At 44.8% G+C, this 19,975-nt stretch overlaps 1 protein-coding gene across 1 annotated transcript in view; it reads right to left on the bottom strand.

Annotated features, from left to right (window-relative positions):
• Positions 1–19,975, bottom strand: part of PARVA (parvin alpha) — a 152,600-nt gene that overhangs the window by 13,022 nt on the left and 119,603 nt on the right. The window contains exons 5-12 of the mRNA XM_011374158.1: positions 18,275–18,415; positions 14,113–14,228; positions 10,651–10,709; positions 8,207–8,226; positions 6,745–6,806; positions 6,057–6,125; positions 2,573–2,674; positions 1,772–1,844 (exon numbers count right to left, since the gene is read on the bottom strand). Of these exons, the coding sequence (XP_011372460.1) occupies positions 1,772–1,844; positions 2,573–2,674; positions 6,057–6,125; positions 6,745–6,806; positions 8,207–8,226; positions 10,651–10,709; positions 14,113–14,228; positions 18,275–18,415 (642 nt within the window). The remainder of the gene's footprint in view (positions 1–1,771; positions 1,845–2,572; positions 2,675–6,056; positions 6,126–6,744; positions 6,807–8,206; positions 8,227–10,650; positions 10,710–14,112; positions 14,229–18,274; positions 18,416–19,975) is intronic.

Genomic DNA, 19,975 nt, shown 5'->3' with positions numbered 1-19,975 from the left:
TAAGTTCATCTATTCTCCCCCTAAGAGCACTGAGCATCCTTATAAGCAGTATTTAAAACTATGTATCTGGTAGATTGCTTGTCTCTATTTCATTTCATTCTTTTTCTGGATTCTTATTTTGTTCTTTTATTTGGGACATGTTTCTTTGTCTTCTCATTTTGGCTGACTCCCTGTGTTTGTTTCTGTGCATTAGGTAGACCTGCCATGTCTCTAGGTCTTGGCAGAGTAGACTTATATAATATGTGTACTGTGGGGCCCAGCGGTGCAGTCTCCGTGGTCACCTGAGCTGAATGCTTCAGGGGTGTCCCTTGGGTGTATCGTGTGTCCTTTTCTGTTGTAATTGAGTTGTGATTGCTGTCAGCACATCAGTGGGTGGGACTGACCCTCAGGCTGGCTGTGACAAGCTGTTGTGCAAGGGCTGACCCCATGGAGTAAGAGTCATTTTAGCAAGGCTCTGATGCCAGCCGCGTCTGCACTTTGGGTATGTCACATGTAGAGCTGGTTGGGAGGTGCTCTGGTTGGTCTAAAGCTGCCCATCAGGTGTATTGGTTTTGGAGCTTCTTGGAAGGGGTACCAGTTCAGGTAAAGTTCAGCCACCACTTGTACTTCAGCCCCTCTGTCTTAATCTCCAAACAAAAGTCCTACATGATCCTTATGGTTTAGCACAATTATCAACATCTCCATCAAACCAACCCCCACCCCAGACAGAAGCGAGCATCACCTCCTCAATTTTCACACCCTCTTAGTTGCACATCTTTCATGGCAGTTATCAGAACTGTCCTGTTCTGGTGACTGGGTACATCTTTTCTCTTCCCTGGGTGGCTGCAAGTGCCTTGAGGTCAGGGATGGCCTACCCCTCTTGGCATATCATGATCTATGGGGCCTCAGGCCCACTGGACAGTTGGCAAATGAGCCCCCTCTATGTGGGGGTTTGGGTAGAGGAGCTTGGAGCAGAGGCAGCAATGAGGAGTGAAAGCACACAAACCCTACTTGTCCACATGCCTTTGAACACCTAGGAAAGTACAAGCAAAGGGCCCACACACGACATTATTAATGTTCCAAATTGACATAAACAGAAAATGGTCTGTAACACAGCACTGACGCACTAGCACGATAAAATGGAATATTTCACTCAGTGAGTGGCACAAAATAAACATCCGTACCAAGAAGACTACTGAAGATACATGCCTCCTACATGCACAAATGCACACATAGCTCCAAGTGCCAGCACAAGAAGGCTGCTGGAGCATTTTGTTCCTTGTGCATTTTTTTTCAGTCTCACATTTTCAACCCAAACCCAACAAATCATTCTTGGACAGAATTGGAGTGGGCACAGGACAGGAAAGGCAATTATGCTCAGAGCAGAGCTGCCAGTGATGCCTCCTGCAACTTCCCCCTCCTGGCTGAGATACTGCTCTGTGGCAGATCAGCACTCTGTCCGGGGACTGAAGATCCTGGAAATCGGGCACAGGGCAGTTCCTGAAGCAGCACCTCTGACCTGTGCCATGTCTGCTCAGCTCTTCACCCTGTGATCCTATGCAAGGGATTTCAGATTCTTTTTCATCATATGACTATGTGATTTGCAGCTCAAAAAGGATCTCCAGGACTAGGCAGCTGTGCCCTGTCCCACCTTTTCCTGAAAATGGAAAAGCCTTCAGGAAAGAAACTTCTCTCTGCTATCAAACATGAGCCTTGCCCTCTGCCCCAAAAACTCGCATTCAGGAAAAGGGTCTCGTCGTCTTGTCATAAACCCAAGGAAAGGGCAAAGTACCTTCTGGCCTTGGTTTTGGCTTTTCCAACCCTCCATCTTGCATGAGCTCAAAGGCAAAAGAGACATTCAAGACCTGAAAAAAGAAACGCAGGGCATATATCATTGCACACTTATTCCTGGACCTTTGGGGCTCCTGGGACATGACCCTGGGAAGTGATAGAGCCAGCACTGTAATGAGAGGGGAAGAGGCTGAGCTAAAACAAGGCTCTAATGTGAAGGAGAAACGAGGCTACCAAAATGAGTAGGCCATGCAGAGTGTGAGCTGGCCAATCCCAGCCTGCTGTTGAGCACTCCCGGAAAAGTTCAAAACCCTCTTCCTGTCCTATTGTGTTCCTATGACAACTGCCAGGACTTTAAGGAATATCAGTGCATGCAGTTGAAAGGATGAGATAGTAAGACATGGTTAAGAGGCAGAGAAAGGCTTCTGCTTTGGACCAACTGCCCTTTGTCTCACATGTAGGCTGTGGCAGCCTATGAGAGGCATTAGGTTGAGTGCGTGTCTTCAGGTCTGACCAGCCCTGCAACCACTTTCCCTGTCACCCCTAAGGAGAGATAAGGCAGAGCTATGGCACCTGGTAGGAACATATGGCTAGGGAACCAGGGCCAGGATGATCCGTAGTCTGCTGGTAGCTCTTTCCTAGCTCCACTACTCATCAGAATGGGCCCCTCATCCAACCACTGAAGACCCTGGACAGACAGATAGGAAGCTGCTCTCTTTTTCCCAGATGGCCCCAGCATAAGTGTAGGCAGATGAATCGGGGCAAGTGGACTAGGACCTCCTTTGACATCACCTCCCCTTACCTTCTGTTCAAAGCTGTCCGGGGTCAGGAAGAAGCTGTGCAGGGGCACGAAGTAGCCCTCCAGGAGCCCCATGAGCAGCACCAGGTATACCCCATCTGCAAACTGGAGGGAGGAGAGACAGGTGAAGGCACTGGACCCCTGATTCCCAACCCAAGCCCCGCCCTGGGGGCTCGTCATTGTCCATGCTAATCCCTCAAAGGCTACACCCCCAGGCAGGCCACTGGAAGAGGGTGAGGGCCAGTGGCCAGAGATAGGAAGGTGTGCACTGCAGCAGGCCTGGCCCATGTCTGGCTGGTCCAGATCTCAGCCGATGAAGCATTTTTTGAGCACTGACCATGCATTAAGCCCTGATCTGGCATGGGGACCACAGAGATGGGTCGGGCGTGGCCCCTGCCCTTAAGGAGCTCACAGTGGGAAGAATGATGTGGAACAAATGCAGCAGCTACTCTGATGGAGGGAAGCATGTTGGCCTGTGTGAATGTGACAAAGGTCACTCCCTTCCGCTGAAGGCAACAGGAAAGGCTTCTGGAAGAGGCACTGTCTGAATGGAGATCTGAGGGATAAGCAGGAGTTAGCTAGGGTGGGACAGAGGAAGGAGGGAAAGGGGATGTCCAAGGCCAATGGCATGAGGCTACTAAGGGTGACTTTTGCTTTATGAATAGAGAAAGAACTCTAGTGCCATGTAGGTCTGGACATTTTCCTTTCTCACCTCTCACTTTATTATTGCTTGAGAGGCAGTAAAACGTAGTTGTTACGAATGTGGACTCTGGAGCTAGGCTTCCAGCTCTACTAACTGGCTGTGTGACTTGAGCAAGTTATGCAAGTTCTCTGTGACTCATTTTTCTCAGCTGTAAAATAGAGATGACAATAGTATAGTATCTACCTCATAGGGTTATTATCATCAGGACTAAGCCAGTTAATATTTGTAAAGCGCCTAGAACACTGGCATGTAGGCTACACCTAATAAATATTAACTATAGCAGGTCCTTGAAAAACATCATTACTTCATAATGATGATGAGAAAAAAAAATTGATGACTGGCCAGGGCCCCTGTCTGTGTGGAGTTGGCGCATTCTCCCCATGTCTGTGGTCTGTGTGGGTTTTCTCCGGGTACTCCGGTTTCCTCCCACATGCTGAAGATGTGTATGTGAGGTGAACTGGTGTGTCTACATTATCCCAGTCTGAGTGGGTATGGGTGTGATGTGCCCTGTGATGGAAGGACATCCGGTCTACAGTGGGTTCCTGCCTTGTGCCCTGAGCTGCTGGGATGGGCTTTGTCCACCTGTGACCCTGCACTGAAATAAACAGGTTGGAAAATAATTACTTGTTTTTATTTGTCTTCCTTAAAAGTACGTATAGATCAAATTCATTTCAATATTTAACATTAGACGTGTTTGGAGTCTTTATTTAGAAGTTTGGTGATATTTTTGTGACCAGAAAGATGCTGTAGGAACTTAACTCTTGTTTATATCAATTAGCTCATGGGAAATTGGTTTTGTTATATGCTGTTTGCTTAAAGCTATAATTTTCAAGAACCTATCAACGATGTTAAGTCAAGACTTACTGTATGGCTATTACTATCCAGGAAAACAACAAAGCAATCAGGACACAACTTACTGACTCTTGTTGACAAAGCACAACTGTGTGCTGAGCCCTATCCCTTCCATCGAGGACAATAGAGTCTGGACCAGCTGGGAACCTGGTCCAAGGGACAAGAGATGCCTAGACTAAGCATAGGGATGCAAGTCTTCTGCTCAAGAGAAGGCAGAAGGCAGTGTGTGTGCACTTGGGGCAGGCTTTGTGGGGGGAATGGAGGCCTGTGGGATGAGGAGAATTTGGAAGGAGTAGGTGTTCAGGTATGGAGGATGGCCTGAGCAAAGATATAGAGGTCAGATACATATCTGATATTCTAGACCTTTCAAAGGAGGCAGGGCCACTGAATGTTTGTGGGCATAAACAGTAGTTGCTAGGGTTTGCAAGAGGCCATAATTCTTAGAATTGTCTTAAGAAACTTAAACAACAACAACAACAACAAAAAACTAGCCTACATTGCCTGGAATGTGGATTGGGCCTAGAGTCTGAGCTCTGCTGGGTGACTGGCTGGTGGGCCTGTGGCTCAGCCTTTGTTATGGGCATCTGACCCTGAGCACAAACTTGACTTGGGAGCAGCTTCCTCCCTGCTTCCATCCATCTGGCCTTCAACTCAGGCAGTAGGGCTTGAGCGTGACTCATCCCAGGCCACCCCGGGATGAGAGAGCAGACCCCAGCATCTGTGTCAAAACCAAGGAACTAGTTAACTGGGCCTCATTCTGGCTGAGGCTTGACTGGATCAAGAATAAAAGAATCCAATCTGTCAACTCAGGGGAGGACCTTGGGTTAGGGTCAAGGTTAGTCACAGCTCTGAGTGCCACTGGCTTAGACCGCTCCCACCCCTGACTGCTCTTTCTGATGACTCGATATTAATGCCGCAGACAGACACCGCACATGCTTGGCAGGGCCTCCTTTTGTAGTGATCCCTGAAGTGAAAGTTCCAGAGCCCATTCTAGCTCACCCAAGGAAACATCACTTTTCCAGAGCATTCTCTAACTCCTAGAAGAGTATATAAAGCTCATTTTACAGAGCATAGACACACTCAGACATACAGCTCAGGCACAGACCCAAGAATTCCTTTTTAAAATAACAGGAAGTGCCCATGTGCTCAATAGAAAACCACACTTTAGAAATTCATCACAAATGAAAGAAGTTTGGGAAACGGGATACATTACACAGTCTTAAAGTATCTCCCAATGAAGATTAGTTATAAAGTATGTGTGTGTGTGGAGGGGGGGGCTTTACAGTAGGGAGATCTGGTGGACACCAACTTACTCAAGTGATCAAAGTCATTATCACCAGTAGTGGGACTAATGGACAAAAGTGAGAAGAATACAGCATTGCTTAGGTGGTGGTGTTACTGAAAATACATAACCAGAATCTAATTCTGGGGGAAAAAAATTTAGAGACATTCAGTGAACCAAATGGCCTGCACTCTTCAAAAATAGCAATGTCATGCAAAGAAAAGCTGAAGATCTGTTCTATAATAATAATAATAATAATAAGAAGAAGAAGAAGAAGAAGACTAAAGAGATATGACAACTAAATGCAGCATGTGAGAATATTAGGACAACTGGCAAAATTTGAATATAGAGTGTTTCCTTGAACTATATATATGTCATTGTCAAAAGTAGCCAAATGTCAGCAATTTCACAGTTCAACCTAATGTATTATATCGATGTTAAAATTACCAGAATTTAGTCCTTGGATTGTGATTAAGAGAATGTACTTGTTCTTTAGCGGTTCGCCTGAGTGGAATAGAATATCTTTCCTCCTGGAAAAGCTTCAAGGTCAATGTGGAAAGCTCTCCTGGCAGTGCAGGGACAGGGAACTCGGAATGGTGGCTGTTGAGCAGGACCTTGCCTCTTATCCTGCACTCACAGCTGTCACTCACCTGGGTTTCCAGTTCCGTGACCTCCAGGTTCAGTTTATTCAGGTGCTTGTTCACGAAGGTGATGAGAGTCTAAAAGAGAAGCATAGGCTGGTGACTGAGATGGAGGCTCTCAGCAGTGGAAGACCCTGGAGGCTGCCACTGTGACTTCACTATGAGGACAAGGACCTGTGTGATCACAGATGACAAGGCTCAGCCAGGAGCACTCATTGTGCAGGGTGATCACTGTGTTGAGCTGAGTGAGGATGAGCAGCTTATGAGGTTCTTCTGCAAAGTGGCTTGAGTTCACAGGAAAGGATGGTCTTCAGAACTTGCGGTCCCATACACTATGTGATTCAAATGACCAGTTTTAGGACTCTGAAAGGAGCAGGGAATCTTGAGAGAGCAGAGTGAGAGGTGGAGTGTCTGGGCCCAAGGGCAGGCGGCCGAAGGAAAATTAGGAAGGGGGCCAGAGAAGAAATGACTCCACTGAGTCCCTCCTCTGAAACCCCGCCTAGGAGGCAGGGATGGCTGGGGGAGGTATCCAGTGATGAGACAGGTAAAATGGACATCGAGCAGGAAAACCCCGTGGTGGCAGAGATCCAAGTTTCAGGAAACTTGCAAGCTGCAGGAATGGCTTTTCCTAAAATGTTTTGCTACATCTCACTCCCTCCCCTGACACCTCCCCCGCCCCCTCCCCCTCCTTCCTCACCTTTTTTACCACATTGAGCTTGTCTGGTGCATGGTCGAACAAGGTGTCGAAGGCATCACGTTCTGAAAAAGAGGGAAATGTCAAGTGGAATACAGAGTTGATTCCTGGTGGGAAGCCCACCCCAGGTCTCAGCCACAAGCCTTTAAAGGCCATGGTCAGCTACGGATTCCTTTGGAGTATGAGGCTGTGTTGGGAACTCCGAAAGCTAGGTTTAGGGCAGAGATTTGGGAGTTGATTCTTTTTCTCTCTCCCTCCCTCTCTCCCTCCCTCCCATTGTCTATGTGTCTGTCCATCCGTCCTGTCCACCGCCTATGTCAACCCTCTTTTGAACTGCGGTTGGGGCCTTTGTCAGGCACTTTGACTTGGAACTGGTCATTTCTTTTCGATCTCTGTATTTCATTACATCATAATTTAATCATGGTTCTAAAGTGTTTCTGGAGCTTTTTGTAGGACAAATGTTATCCAAATATCAAATCACTTCACCTCCTAAGTTTCAAAACCAGAACGACCAAGACAAACTTCTTGGTAGAACACGTAGGTAAGCGGATGGGGCATCAGGGAGCCCGAGGACAGGATGTGAATGCTGCCTCCTGAGTGATGTCGTCATTTCAACTCTTTGTGTCTCAGCTTCCTCTTCTCTGAAATGCCATCTGTGAAATGAACCTCCCCAGGTGTGTTATGAGGATGAAAGACAAGAATGTATGTGTTTGTGCTCTGTAAACTCTGAGGTATCTACCAACTTGAATTGTTGTTGGCATTATTGGAATAGTTCAAAATATGATCTGTAGTAAATACAGGATCATAGAAAATAGCAAAGCCATGCCTCCTGCAGGGTTTCTCCTTGCTATAGTGCCCATGTTCTCTGAACTGAGAGGTGAAATAGTGGAGGGGATCTGAGGCAGAGAATGAGAAGAGTCTCTAAGAGGAGGCTGGGGCTGGGAAGGTCTGTGGTCCTGGGGCCTGCCTTTTCCTCCTCTTGCACCGATGGGTAAATCTGAGACTGCCAGGAAGCTGATTGAGATCTCTGACATTCAGACTTTATAAACAAACTCAAAGTTCTGGGAAATGGGAGAGGCAGGAGGTGTGATGAGGAAAGAGGGGAAAGGCAGCTTCTAGAAGGGCTGGGCAGAGTAGGGAGAAGGGACAGTTCAAGCATCTAAATACACCTCCTTCTTTTACTCCCACAATACGCTTAGAGCAAGACTGCTCTGCAAATGCCCAGAACCCGTCAGAAAGCCCGGCAATGTCAATGGTCTGGTTACTTGTGAAAGGACTGTGCAGCTGTGGTTAGTTTTCCTCTTCCCACCAGTAAACTGACCCTCCCTACCAAGTGGCCCTGTCACCGGGCTGGTGCAGACACACGCAGGAAGCAAGCTGAGTGCCTGTTCTTTCCAGCTGCTGCAGAATTAACTAGACCCCCGTGGCAGTCACTAGCACCAGAGGACAATCTTATGCAACTCACCATGCCTTCCGGAAAGAGCCCTGTAGGAAAAGGGGAAAAAATTTGTGAATCTTCTCTCCTTGCCCTTGGTTAAAGAGCTCAGAAAGCTTCCTTCCTCGGCATTTTATTCTGCATTGTCTTCAATTACCAGTGGTCTTTACCACATTACCTCCTATTCTCCCCTCTGCTCTAGCGATATACTAGTGTTTGCACAGAACCTAATATAAGAAATACTTAAAGGACCTTAAATAGAAATCACACTGTTGCTTATAGTTGAGAAAGAATACTGGACTCAGGAGTTCAAGATTCCTAACCCCGTTTTAGGAGCAGAGCTCGAGCACCACCCCAAGGTGGAATTTCTCTGCCCAGACTGCTGTGGGCATCTGCTTAAGGAGATCAGGTTTGTCTCCTGTCTATCCTGTGATATCCACCAAGCTGCATCTGCCCTTGACCCAGGATAGGTTTTCTTAAGGAGGGAAGAAACTGGAACTACATTCACAGTAGTGAAGCAGTAAAGTACTAAGAAAGAGCACAAGCATTAAAGACAGATTACTTAGGTTTAAATCCCACAGAGCCATTTGCTTGCTGTGTGGCCTTGAGAAAGCTACCAAACCTCTCCGGGCACCAAGTGTCTTATCTCTAAACAGAGGACAATAATGGTACACACTTCAACAGCATATTGTGAGCATTAAATAATTTAATATGTAGAAAGTCTAGCATAATTTCTAGTGTATAGTAAATGCTCAATACATTTTTTCTCAATATGTGTTTGGTTCTTATACTGGTTTATTCCAACTGTGCATCTGTCACCCATGAAATGACGTGCAGGTAGTGTACTGGAAGGAATAATGCATGTGGAGTTAACTGTTGGATGGACCAGTGATGGTCTCTTTCTCCACCTTTGAGCTGTGGGGTTTTAGGAGGGGTAATCATTGCTTCAGGTGTTTTTTTATGAACATCAATAGATACAAAAGTGCTTCATAAACGGTACCATGCTATCAATATAGGAGTTCGCAACCACATTTATGTCTATGGGGCAAGATGGCAGAGAGAGATGATAGAAGGCATAATGAGCAGCTGAGAGATTGCTCAGAAAACCGAAACTTCATGTTCCCTCATTTGGGAGTTGCTCAGAGGCCACACTCCTCTCAGATATGTCTTCCTCTTTTCCAGAAGGTGAAATATAGGGTACGGACAAGCCCAGCAAAGGGGAGGGGAGGTGTGGGGGAGGACAGTGAGGAATTCTGCTCCTCTCCTGGCAGGGCTGAAACAGGGCAGCTCCCCTCCCACCCCTCACAGAACCAGGGCCAAGAATTAGTGTGCCTTTTAGATCAACCGTCCCTTCAGCTGCCAAGACTGGGCCCTGGAGTGACACGGAGGCTGCCTGACGGGGTGTCCGCAGGCCATAAACTAGGCATCTGGGGAAGAGTCACTCCACACGTCTGTCCTATCCTGGCCCCGAAATGCCCATACCTCTGGGCCCTTTATAAGGCATATGCACAGTGTGGTCCAGACAGACACCACCCTGAGCCCCCATGAGCCACAACTGGGGAAGGGGAGTGTGTTTCCTAGAGACTGGATAAGGCTTGGATGGTGTGGATCAGCTGTGATGAGGAAAAGCCAGAAGGGCAAGGGAAAGGGGGCAAGGCTGTTACCATGTTGGGTCCTTGTAATCTCTCTGGTTAGGAAAATGCTCCCCACTTCAGAGATGACGAAACCGAGGTCAGAGAGGTTAAGGGACTCACTGGTGAGTAAGTGGCAGCTTCTGGACTTGAACTCAAGTCAGGCTGGCTTAGAGGTCTCTGCTTTTCTCATTGAGCTCTTGTTCGAGGGAACACAGAGGGAAGGCAGGGGAGCAGAGGATGATGAAAACAAATTTGACTGTCCGTGCATGTGGCCAGGGCTCAGGTCTGCCCAGCGATCTCAAACCCATACTCAGCGACCTGCTCTTTTTGCTTAAGATCAAAACCTGACTTCCCCATGGCAAATCTCTTATGTTCTGATATTCCAATTTCTTAATGTAAATGAAAAAAAAAAAAAGAAGAAAAACCACTCTGAGGTAGAGGGGCTTTCTGGGTCATGGCACATGACCAAATAAATCAGATTCAGAAAAGGAAGAAAAATGTCCTTTTGAAGGTTAACAATTTAAATTCAACTCCATGTTTATGGCATGATGATTTCATGCTGGTTGGCTTTTGGGGGTACTTTTTTCCTGGAGTGCCACAAAATTAGAATTTTTCAATCACTACTAATTCTCTCTCCCCACTTCCCCACCCAAGTTTGTACCTTAAGCATTGAGAGGCATGTTTTGAATGCATGGAAAAGGCTAAACTATAATCATTGGCTGAAGTCTAATCCCTCTTGCAATCCCAATAAATGAAAACTAAATATCAGCAAATGGACGAATTTCGGAGAAACATCTGTGTTCCATTACAGAATCGCTGGCAACAATGGTGTTGACATACTCTGTGTTACCAGTTATTTCCTCTTGGATTTGCCGAGACTGGAGGATTCCTTCTCGTTTCTGAAACGGGGGTGGGGAGAAGGATTGGGAGGAGGAGAGAAAAATATGCTTTAGTAAAATACAACAACTGATTAGCATTCCTGACACTGAGAAAGTTACTGGTGTTTAAGAAATGACCCTGGAGACGAGAGACTGCTAGAAGTGAACCGAGGTCTCTGACTTCCCGGGTCTGGACCGTACCATTCGTACTTAAGTGCAATTAGTGTTTAGTCCAAACAAGTAGGCTGTTTCTTGGATGGTGAATCTTTTCTTTCTTTATTGGAAGACATTCTGCTGGAAGCAAACTGTTTGCCTCCTGGAGTAATCTGCAGAAACCAAATGGAAATGAAGGCCAGGGTGTGTCTGCCTTCCAGCTGGGGCCACAGAGGGAAGCTGAGAAACACATTTAGCTGGGGGCTGGGGCGGACCAACTGAAGCCAACTTGGATAATTCAAATAGAGGGAGAGTTTGTTTGTTTGTTTGTTTGTTTGTTTGTTTTTTAATGATAAATATGGGAGCTTTTAAATAAGTAGTACAGTCCTCAGGTCACTAGTTTATCCTTTGAGAAAAGGTTAAGCACTTTGGAAGCCCCGCTACCAATCCATCCATCCACACACTCATCCATCCATCTGACATCTATTCCATCTCCTCCTGTCAATTCATCCTCTCTCCTTTATTTCATTAACCAGTGCCTTCTATGTACAAGCCCTTGTGTTAGACTTGGAGCAAATACTATGGAATATATGACAGTTTCTGGACTTGCAGAGAGGAAGTGCTGAATGCAGGATAAAAGCAGGTACTTTTAGCTGGGATGGTCAGGGAAACCTGCTCAGGGGAAGAGTCCTTGAGCTGGAACTTATAGGACACATAGGGTCTAGCCGGTCACGGAGGAGAAGCCATTCCAGGGGGAGGAATGGCCTGAGCAAAAAGGCAGAGTCAGGAGAGCACAATGTATTCAGAAGGCCGTTGGGAGGGAGAGTGCCGTTAGTCAATGGGGAGTCAGCTAAGTGCTGGTTAGAGTTTAAAATTCATTGTGTGGGTATGGGAGCCACTGAAGGAGTGTTAGCATTCAGGAAGAATGGGTGCGAGGAGGAAGATTAATTTTATCAAGTCCCTTCTCAGTCAGGTACCAGACAGAGGACAGTCTGGCATGAAAAACAGTGGTCAGAGCAAATTCATCTTCCACAAGGGCTGAGGAGTCAAGAAGGACTATTCCAAGCTCTGGTGTCTCGGCGCAAACCAGCGTTGACTCCACCAGCCAAAACTTCCAGAATTTCTTTTCACATTCCCAATAGCCACAGAATCTAGTGTCCTAGCGATATACTTTTACAGAAGGAAAGGTAGAGCTGGATAAAGGCCAAGAGTATATCTGGAGTAGATTAAGAAGAATGGACTATCAAAGCAAAAAAGGAAGGAAAAATAGTCATTAAAGGCAATCCAGTGAGGATAAATCAGAACTTTTTCCAAATTCAGCTTTTAACATATGTAAAATTTTCACATGGGGCTAATGGAATCTGTCCCTGTCTTGTGAGGCTATTCACAGACATAAAACTTCATCTTCAACTTCATGCAGAATTAAATGCTTTTTTATACAGAATGGAAAAGAAATCTGGGTTAAATAACCCCTCATACAGCATCCAGATTCACCTCAATCCATTATTCGTTCCCTAAAGAGTTCTTTCTATAGCTCAGTGACTCACAGCCAATTTTGAGTCCTGCTTCTGTGCCTGTTTAACTTGATAAAGCAAAACACCCCATAAAACCTGATATACATTGATGCCATTTTATGTAATGTGTCCTCTTTCCCACCTCATGCTAACAGAACTGCCTACAGTAGAAATTAAACCAGCCTTCAGATAGCCCATAATTGAGCTCAAAATAAGGCATGAGTCGTGGGTTTGCAGTGACCACTGTTTCAAAATAGGAGCCACACCTTTTTCTAGTTCAGATCTTGAATCGTAATTTAAAAAAATATAACGGATTTACACATTGCTTGGTAAAAACACGAGAGAGACGGTCTGGATTCACCAGGAAGATGCCTGTTCCAGGATGCTCTGGGCTGGCCACATACATATCCACAGCAGACATCAAATGCTTAGCACCATGCCTGACACGGTGGAGTGCTCAATAAATGAGGCCAATTAGTCTCTTTCAGTCAGCTGCACTTAGTGTCTGACCCACATACATTCTCATTGACTACAGGCTTCTGATAGCCCTCTCTACTTCTTATCTCTTGGCAGGCAGGCCAAGGTGTCATTCCTTTTATACCCCCTTGATGTTTAGCATGTTCAGAACCCAGAAGGTGTAAAAAAAAAAAAAAAAAAAAAACTTTTTCGTTAGGGCACAACTAAGCAACTGATTGAGCAGCATCCCCAGGTCTTCTTCCTCTTCCATTAATATCTGATCCCTGAAAAACTCGGCTCAAAGACCTTTTGTCCTGGAAACTGGCCTGGCCTGCTCAAGCAAAGCTTATCAGCCTTCCAGGCTCTTCCTCACCAAGGGACAGCAGAACTGCCGTACGATTCTCTATTCCAGAACCCTGCATAACCAGGGAGCTGCTTATGAGGGGAGTTCTCCCTTGCAGTGTGTTTATTTGGAAAAGAACAGAAACAAGCAAACAAAATGATGACCTTTTGCTAAATGGCATAAAGTTGGAAAATAAAATTGAATTTGAGTATCTAATGGGGTTAGGAGCAGAGTGAGGTAGTCACAGGGAGAGTGCACACCCTCATTGTGGAAATTACACAGCCATATGTGAATGGAAATTCCATCCAACAATCTGGAAAAGATGACTTGAGATCCCAGCTGTGCTTCTCTGGGCGGGTGAAAAGTGACAGTTCCCCTCAATACAGGCATGGACAGTTGGGGTGTTGGGGTCTCGGTCTCTCTGTCTCTCTTCCTGTCCCGACTCACGCGTGCGCGTTCACTTCCTCTCTCTCTTGCACACGCACACATACTCTCACATACAGAGATATCTGTCTCTTCCCAATACCTGTGTATCATTTAATCAAAAAATGATTCCCTGTGGCTTGCAGGGCATGTGCATGCATGCACACACACAGGGATACATCTTTCCTCTTTGATCCTACTACACACACAACACACCATGCACCCTCAAATATACATTACATAGACACCCTCCTGACAAAAACATGTAAACCCCAGGCACATGCCCACACAAGGCTATATCTCATACACAAACACATACTCTTCCACCCTTTGTATACTTATCAGGGAGGGACAAGCTCACATGCATCGGTAAGCTCACTCACATGCCTCCCAACGTGTAGCACACCCAAGGACACTCAGCATTCTTTCAGCTGTCCTTCTAATAAGCTACCCAGTGTGCCTTAGCTCTCATAGGAACTCAGCCTCTGAGACACCCGTTTAAGTGTTCAGATATTTGTAGTGATATATGTCTTACCTGGACCACAACCACTTGGATGGAAACATGGTCTGGGAGTCGGATTGGTGCCCTGAAATACTGGGAAAGAGCAACCAGCAGATGCAAGATGGCTACCAGGCTCTTGGCATGAACAGCTGAAATAAAAGGTGATTGAAAAATTAGAGAATCTTCTTCGAGGTTCTAGGCAGATATATACAGATATCCAAAATGTAGCACTCCCACACCCATTGCCCCTTTTATCCCACCGCTAAGGATCAGGGGATACACTTGGTCATCATAGCCCTCATCCTAGGCCCCCTCATTCTTGGCCAGATCCCATGGAGCTGCTTCTTGGATCATGTTATTGCTGGATTTCCAGTGTAGTGCCTGTTTCCTCTAACCCAAGGTTTTCATAGAGACCCTGACAACTGCTGAATTCTGGGTTCAGATCAGTTTTCTACCACCTCTATGTTCTTGTTCACTCTATTCTAATAACCATGGGCATGTCTGCTCTGCACCCCGCTTCCCTTTCCACTACTACCTGTGTCCCAAGGCTCCACCCAAAGCAGTCCCTCAATAAATGGACACTGCATCAGAAACACTGGATCCCTTCCTAAGATCCCTGGAGGAAGGCACGAGAGACATCTAAAGGGCTTTGTTGCTCTCTTGAAGGCCATGTGTGGTCAGCGTAGGCAATGTCCCTTAGGTAATAATGGGAGAAGATGTTCATGACCCAACTGGCCTCTACAGCTACCGAGCAATGTGCTGGATATAAAGTCATTTACACTACAGAAGACTGGGCAACTACGGGGTTGTAGTTTTCTCAGTAGATGAGAGGAGAAAAAGACTGATGTAGTGGGGCACGCACATGGTCGGGCAGACTGACTTGACCACTCTACCATTTATTTACTGCCTCATGACCTTGGGGAGGCCACCCACGGCCTCTGAGCCTCCATCTGCTCATCCTCACAAATGGGCATAACCATTCCTGTGAAATGTATGTTGTAAGAATTTTCAAAGATAATGTAGGCAAAGCTCTGAGCCTGTAGCAGATGCCTAGGAATGGTTGATCTTTTTTATTGTAATTTATGAGAAAGTGCCTAGCATCTAGGCAATTAAATCACATCAACTTTCTCCCCTTTATTTTTCATAAAAGGGAAGATTCACCAGATACTTTGCCTGCCTTCACAGTCCTACAAGTCTCATGGCTCTTCATTACAGGGGGGCATTTAAGGAAAGAACAACAACAAAAATGACCATTTTGTGTACTCAGCATTAACTGGGCCCAGTATTAGGGTGTTATTCTGTCTGCCCTGGGATTGATGAATCTACTTTAACAGAAGCTTTGAGAAAACACCAAGAAAAGGATATGAGTCAGAATTTCCTTGGGAACTCATTAGAGTTTCTTGTTATCACCACTACTTCAGAGGAGGTTTTCTACTGACTATGAACAGCAGCTCAACACCACCATCAAACAGCAGTTGATCTGCTTCTAACTCCACCTCCCAGAAGTTTTCAGTTCTGGGCTTCTGGGTGTTGTCAAAAGTTTCGTCCACAGTTAGAGCCTCAAAAAAGGCTCCCGGCATGAGACCGACCCACTGACGTAGTGTGCTCACCGCAGACAGGCAACGTCAGCTTTGCCCTTCTGATCAGAATTGCCACACCATCGGTCCAGTCACTGAGAGTTGTAGGACATTTGCTACCTCTCCTTTAGCGACAAAACATAATGCTAGAAAAGCTGTGGTCAAAAAGGTTGTTCTTACACACTGGTAACATTGTATATCATCTCCACTGTCTTGGTGAGCAATACAGAGCTATTTCGTAAGAACCATACAGAGGTCAGACACTTTCAATGAGTGCTCTGTCCTCCTGGGAATTTTTTTTTTTTTTTCAAAAGAAATAATTACACAGTTTCTCTCTCACACAATACTACATGTACAAAGATGTGAATTATTGTGTAATATATTATTGCTGAAAAAAAAAATCTCAAAAACACTATGTCCAATAGCAAGAGGAGAGTTTCGACTAGTGGTTTTCAATTTTTTTTTAAGCATAGAAATCCTTTGTTTTAAAAGCCATTAGGCAAAACTTGGAAAAAAGTAAAACTCCTCTGGTCCCTGTGTCCTAACTGTAGCTCACCCACAGCTGCTGCTCCTCGCCACCTTTATCCTGCGGGAAAGACAACACAATGTCCTCAGAAACTGCCAGAGATGATAACAGGAGGGATGGAACTTCCCCCAGGAGCTGTGCCTGCCTCATTCCTTATGGAAGAAACCACTGTGCTTGTAAACAGGCCCAGCATTTCTGGAAGCCCTGAGGCATCACAGGGAGCTAGCCATTGAGATAATTACTCCCTCCGACCTAGTAATTCATCTCAGTTCTGGAAATCTATGACGGAAATAATTCAAGACAAGCAAAAAGAAACACAACCTACGACATTCAACTTGGCACTATCTGATATTAGCAATAGGCTGGCAAACATCCTAACGGAATCAACGTCAACGCAGGGTTTAAGTTAACTATGGGATATCTACCCTATGAAATAGAGCAGCTATCAAAAATAACTTCGAAGTCCACATGGGAATACAGAAAATATGTACGACATACAATTAAGTGAAAACAAAACACAAGATGCATATGACTTCATCAAATAAAAATATGCATTGATACGAGTAGTGGGCAAAAAATGAAACTAGCCAGATGAGAGTAGTAGTAGAAGTGATTATTTTGCTCATACACATTTCTCTATGAGAAATGAAAGTAAACACGAACCAAGCAAATCAGTCGAAACCAATGATGGTCCCCATGAGGGTTTTAAAAATTTCACTCTTCTCCCTCAGCCCTTCCCAAATTGGGTCCCCTGGTAGGTTAAAAGGTGTTTTTTTTTTTTGGAAGGGTTCACAGAGATGGTCCATAGTCTAAGGAATAGGAAATAGGATCAAACAAAACTAAGCAAGGTCCTTCATGAGAGCACTTTAATCCTTATGACTTTATGCTTTAATGCTGATGACGATTGTGGATTTCCAAAATGCAGATACATTTCGCAAACTAGTGATTAAGCCCGCTTGCCCCGCGCCCCACCACCCCTATCCCACTGAACACTAGTAGCATTCCTGGGGTACAGGATGGATAGCATCTAGGGCCCAGGCCATGGCCTCCCTACTCCTGCCCTTATATGTCTCCCTCAGCAGAAGATGCCCGTTCCAAGAGCTGTGCTGTGCAAGGCAGCTTATCATGCGGTACAAGCAAAGGTATAATTATGCTTAAGGAGGTACTTGGTGTCTTGTCTCCAATGTCAGATGTTAGAAACCTGCTGAAGAGATTGCGACTGGCAGCTACTGGGCCTCTAAGTTGAGAGGTGAAGATTCCTTTTTCTTTCCCAATTTCGAAAGGCGTTTTTATGGGGAGGATATGTCTATTTTAAGCTGTATAAATTGGATGCAGTAAGGTATAGTATTGAATGCCTTAATACTTAAAGGCAAAGAACACAATCTAAATCATTTTATCAATCTAAATTCATATTTTCATCTATTGCAAAGAACAAAACAACTTTGGACTTTTTAAGATAACATGTTGTCAACCTGCTGATTTAATGTGGGTTGCGATATGGAGTCATTAAGTCTGTATTAGACAACCAGGCTCTTCAGGAAGCAAAAGAATGAATGGTTTATGCTTTCTGAGATCCTTGAGCTATAGTAGCTGTCAAACCTGAATTTAAAAATCCTGTTCCAGTGCCTACAATATCCACCATATCTTTGCTTTCCTGGAAAATGAAGGGGTGAGAAGAAGGGCGTGGGCTTTGGAACAGAACCATATCCTTGCTCCCCAGCTTCTCAGCTGCCTAAATGTGGAGATCTCAGCTTTCTCAAGCCTCTGAAAGCCGGAGACAAAGCATTTTAAACAGGTTGTCTAGAATGCAGAAGTATCTCAATGAATGAGTTTCCTTCCCTTCTCAACCTCACAGGAGCTTTCTACAAAAAGCCTTTTACAGAAAAGGTACCCTGGGTTTTGACATTTTGTTATTTTTCCCAGAGCTATGTAGGATAAGTTCTCTCTGTGTGAGATGCGTTCTTCCTTAGAAGGATAAATGGGTTTGCCCCCACGCAGAGACTGCCAGCTTCCCGGAAGGCTTCTTGAGGAAACCTCACGGTGGGGATCACAGCCAGCATTTAACAGACCCGCTTCTCTTTGTGAAACTCACAGTCCACGTTCCACTTGATGCTTCTGGGAGGAAGTTTCAGGGTTTCGTTGATCTTCTCCAGGACAGTCTGCAGCTTTTGCTTCTGAGCAATCTCTGACTGGGTGACCTCAGCAACGTTCAGCTTCTCACTCTCAAGTTTCTCTGGGGTGACAAGGGGAAAACAGCTGTTATCGCCAGCCACAGACAACCCTGACTCTTACGCACGCACTCACATATTTACTCACTCAACAAACAGGCACAGGCATACCTCGCTCTATTTGAGCGTTGTTTTATTGCACTTCACAGATGTGTTTTTTCATAAATTGAAGGCAAAACCCTCCATCAGCAAAAAGAATATGACTCTTATTGTGGTGATCTGGAACCAAACCCGTAATATCTCTGAGGCATGCCTGTATGTCAAGGACACTGCTCTCCCCTCCTCGTCTGACGGTGGCACCGGTGGCGCCAGTATTGTGAAAACCTTGTGATTGTGTCTTGAATCCCTAAATTATAAGATCCCTTAGAAGAGGAGCATTTAACCTAGCCTGTCATATTTGAACCCTTTTCTATCATTTTGGGGTTTTCCCTCTTCTTTTCAATTCTGCCTTCTCTAAGGACATCTCTGTGCTCCAACTGGATAGCCTTCTGTCTTTCCCCTGGGCAGTGTTTGTCCTTATTCAAGGCATTTCGTACATTCCTTGTAGTATAATGTGTGTCATGCTAAACCATATTTATCTGTTTTAAGCACCTTCTTTCCTTTAAAACCCACCTAAAAAGTAACTTATTTGATGTGCCTATGTCATTCTTTGTCAGGCGTTTTTTTTTTCGTTTTTTCAGCTCTGTGATCTGATTTTGTCTTAAAATTGATGGTGTTCTGCAACTTCTGTCAGACAGAAGATATGAGTCTGTCACTGCTTTCACATGTGTGTGTTTGGTCATAGCTCTGCATAGTGTGGTCACCGCCATGTCTCAAGCCTACAAGAACACTTTCAAAAAATGGAAAACAAAAATTCTAATCAATAAGAAAGCTTTGTGTAATACTTTTTTTCTCTTTTCGAGTGGTACTTATATAATGGTGTATTTTAAAATCAATGGTTCTTGTATGCAGTGACATAAACCCTTAATAGTTAACATGATTAGACTGTGTTTTGCTTTCATTAGTCTAAATTTCTATTTTTATCTATTAAAAAGAACAACTTTGGACTCCATAAAAGGAAATATGTTGTCTTCTATTAGATTCACCTAATTCACCTTCCACAACTCATTCAGGATTAAGAGAACTGATGCTCTGAAACATATTTAAAATCTTTTTCTCTCACTTTTAAGGGCTGTAATACAAAGTAATTAAACTTCACCATATATCAGTGATTCCCCTATTGCTTACATTACTTTATTTTTAATAGCTCTAGTTTATCCAAGTTGAATGCCCCTTGGGTAATACTTTGGAGATTAGTTTGCCCACTGGAGAATTTCTGTAGGTTCTTGGATTTAAGAATTCTTTTCGGTACTTTAATAGGATGATCTCGAGCTATTTTCTGTGACGGCCTGAAATGTTATCTTTCTCTTTAGTTGCTTAAAGCCATCATTCTTTATTTCTAAAGTTCAGGGATTTAACAGGTATATATCTAAATGTCTTCCTCTTGAATATTAAGCCCTGAAGAGACCCTGTGTGCCTTTTCCATTTTTAGGCTGTGAATTCTTATCTTAGATCCTCTTCTATTG

The sequence above is a fragment of the Pteropus vampyrus genome, unplaced genomic scaffold (genome assembly GCF_000151845.1).
Source record: "Pteropus vampyrus isolate Shadow unplaced genomic scaffold, Pvam_2.0 Scaffold240, whole genome shotgun sequence".
Taxonomy (NCBI): Eukaryota; Metazoa; Chordata; class Mammalia; order Chiroptera; family Pteropodidae; genus Pteropus; species Pteropus vampyrus.
The sequence above is the reverse complement of the archived record's forward strand: the minus strand, read 5'-3'. Positions and strand labels throughout refer to the sequence as shown.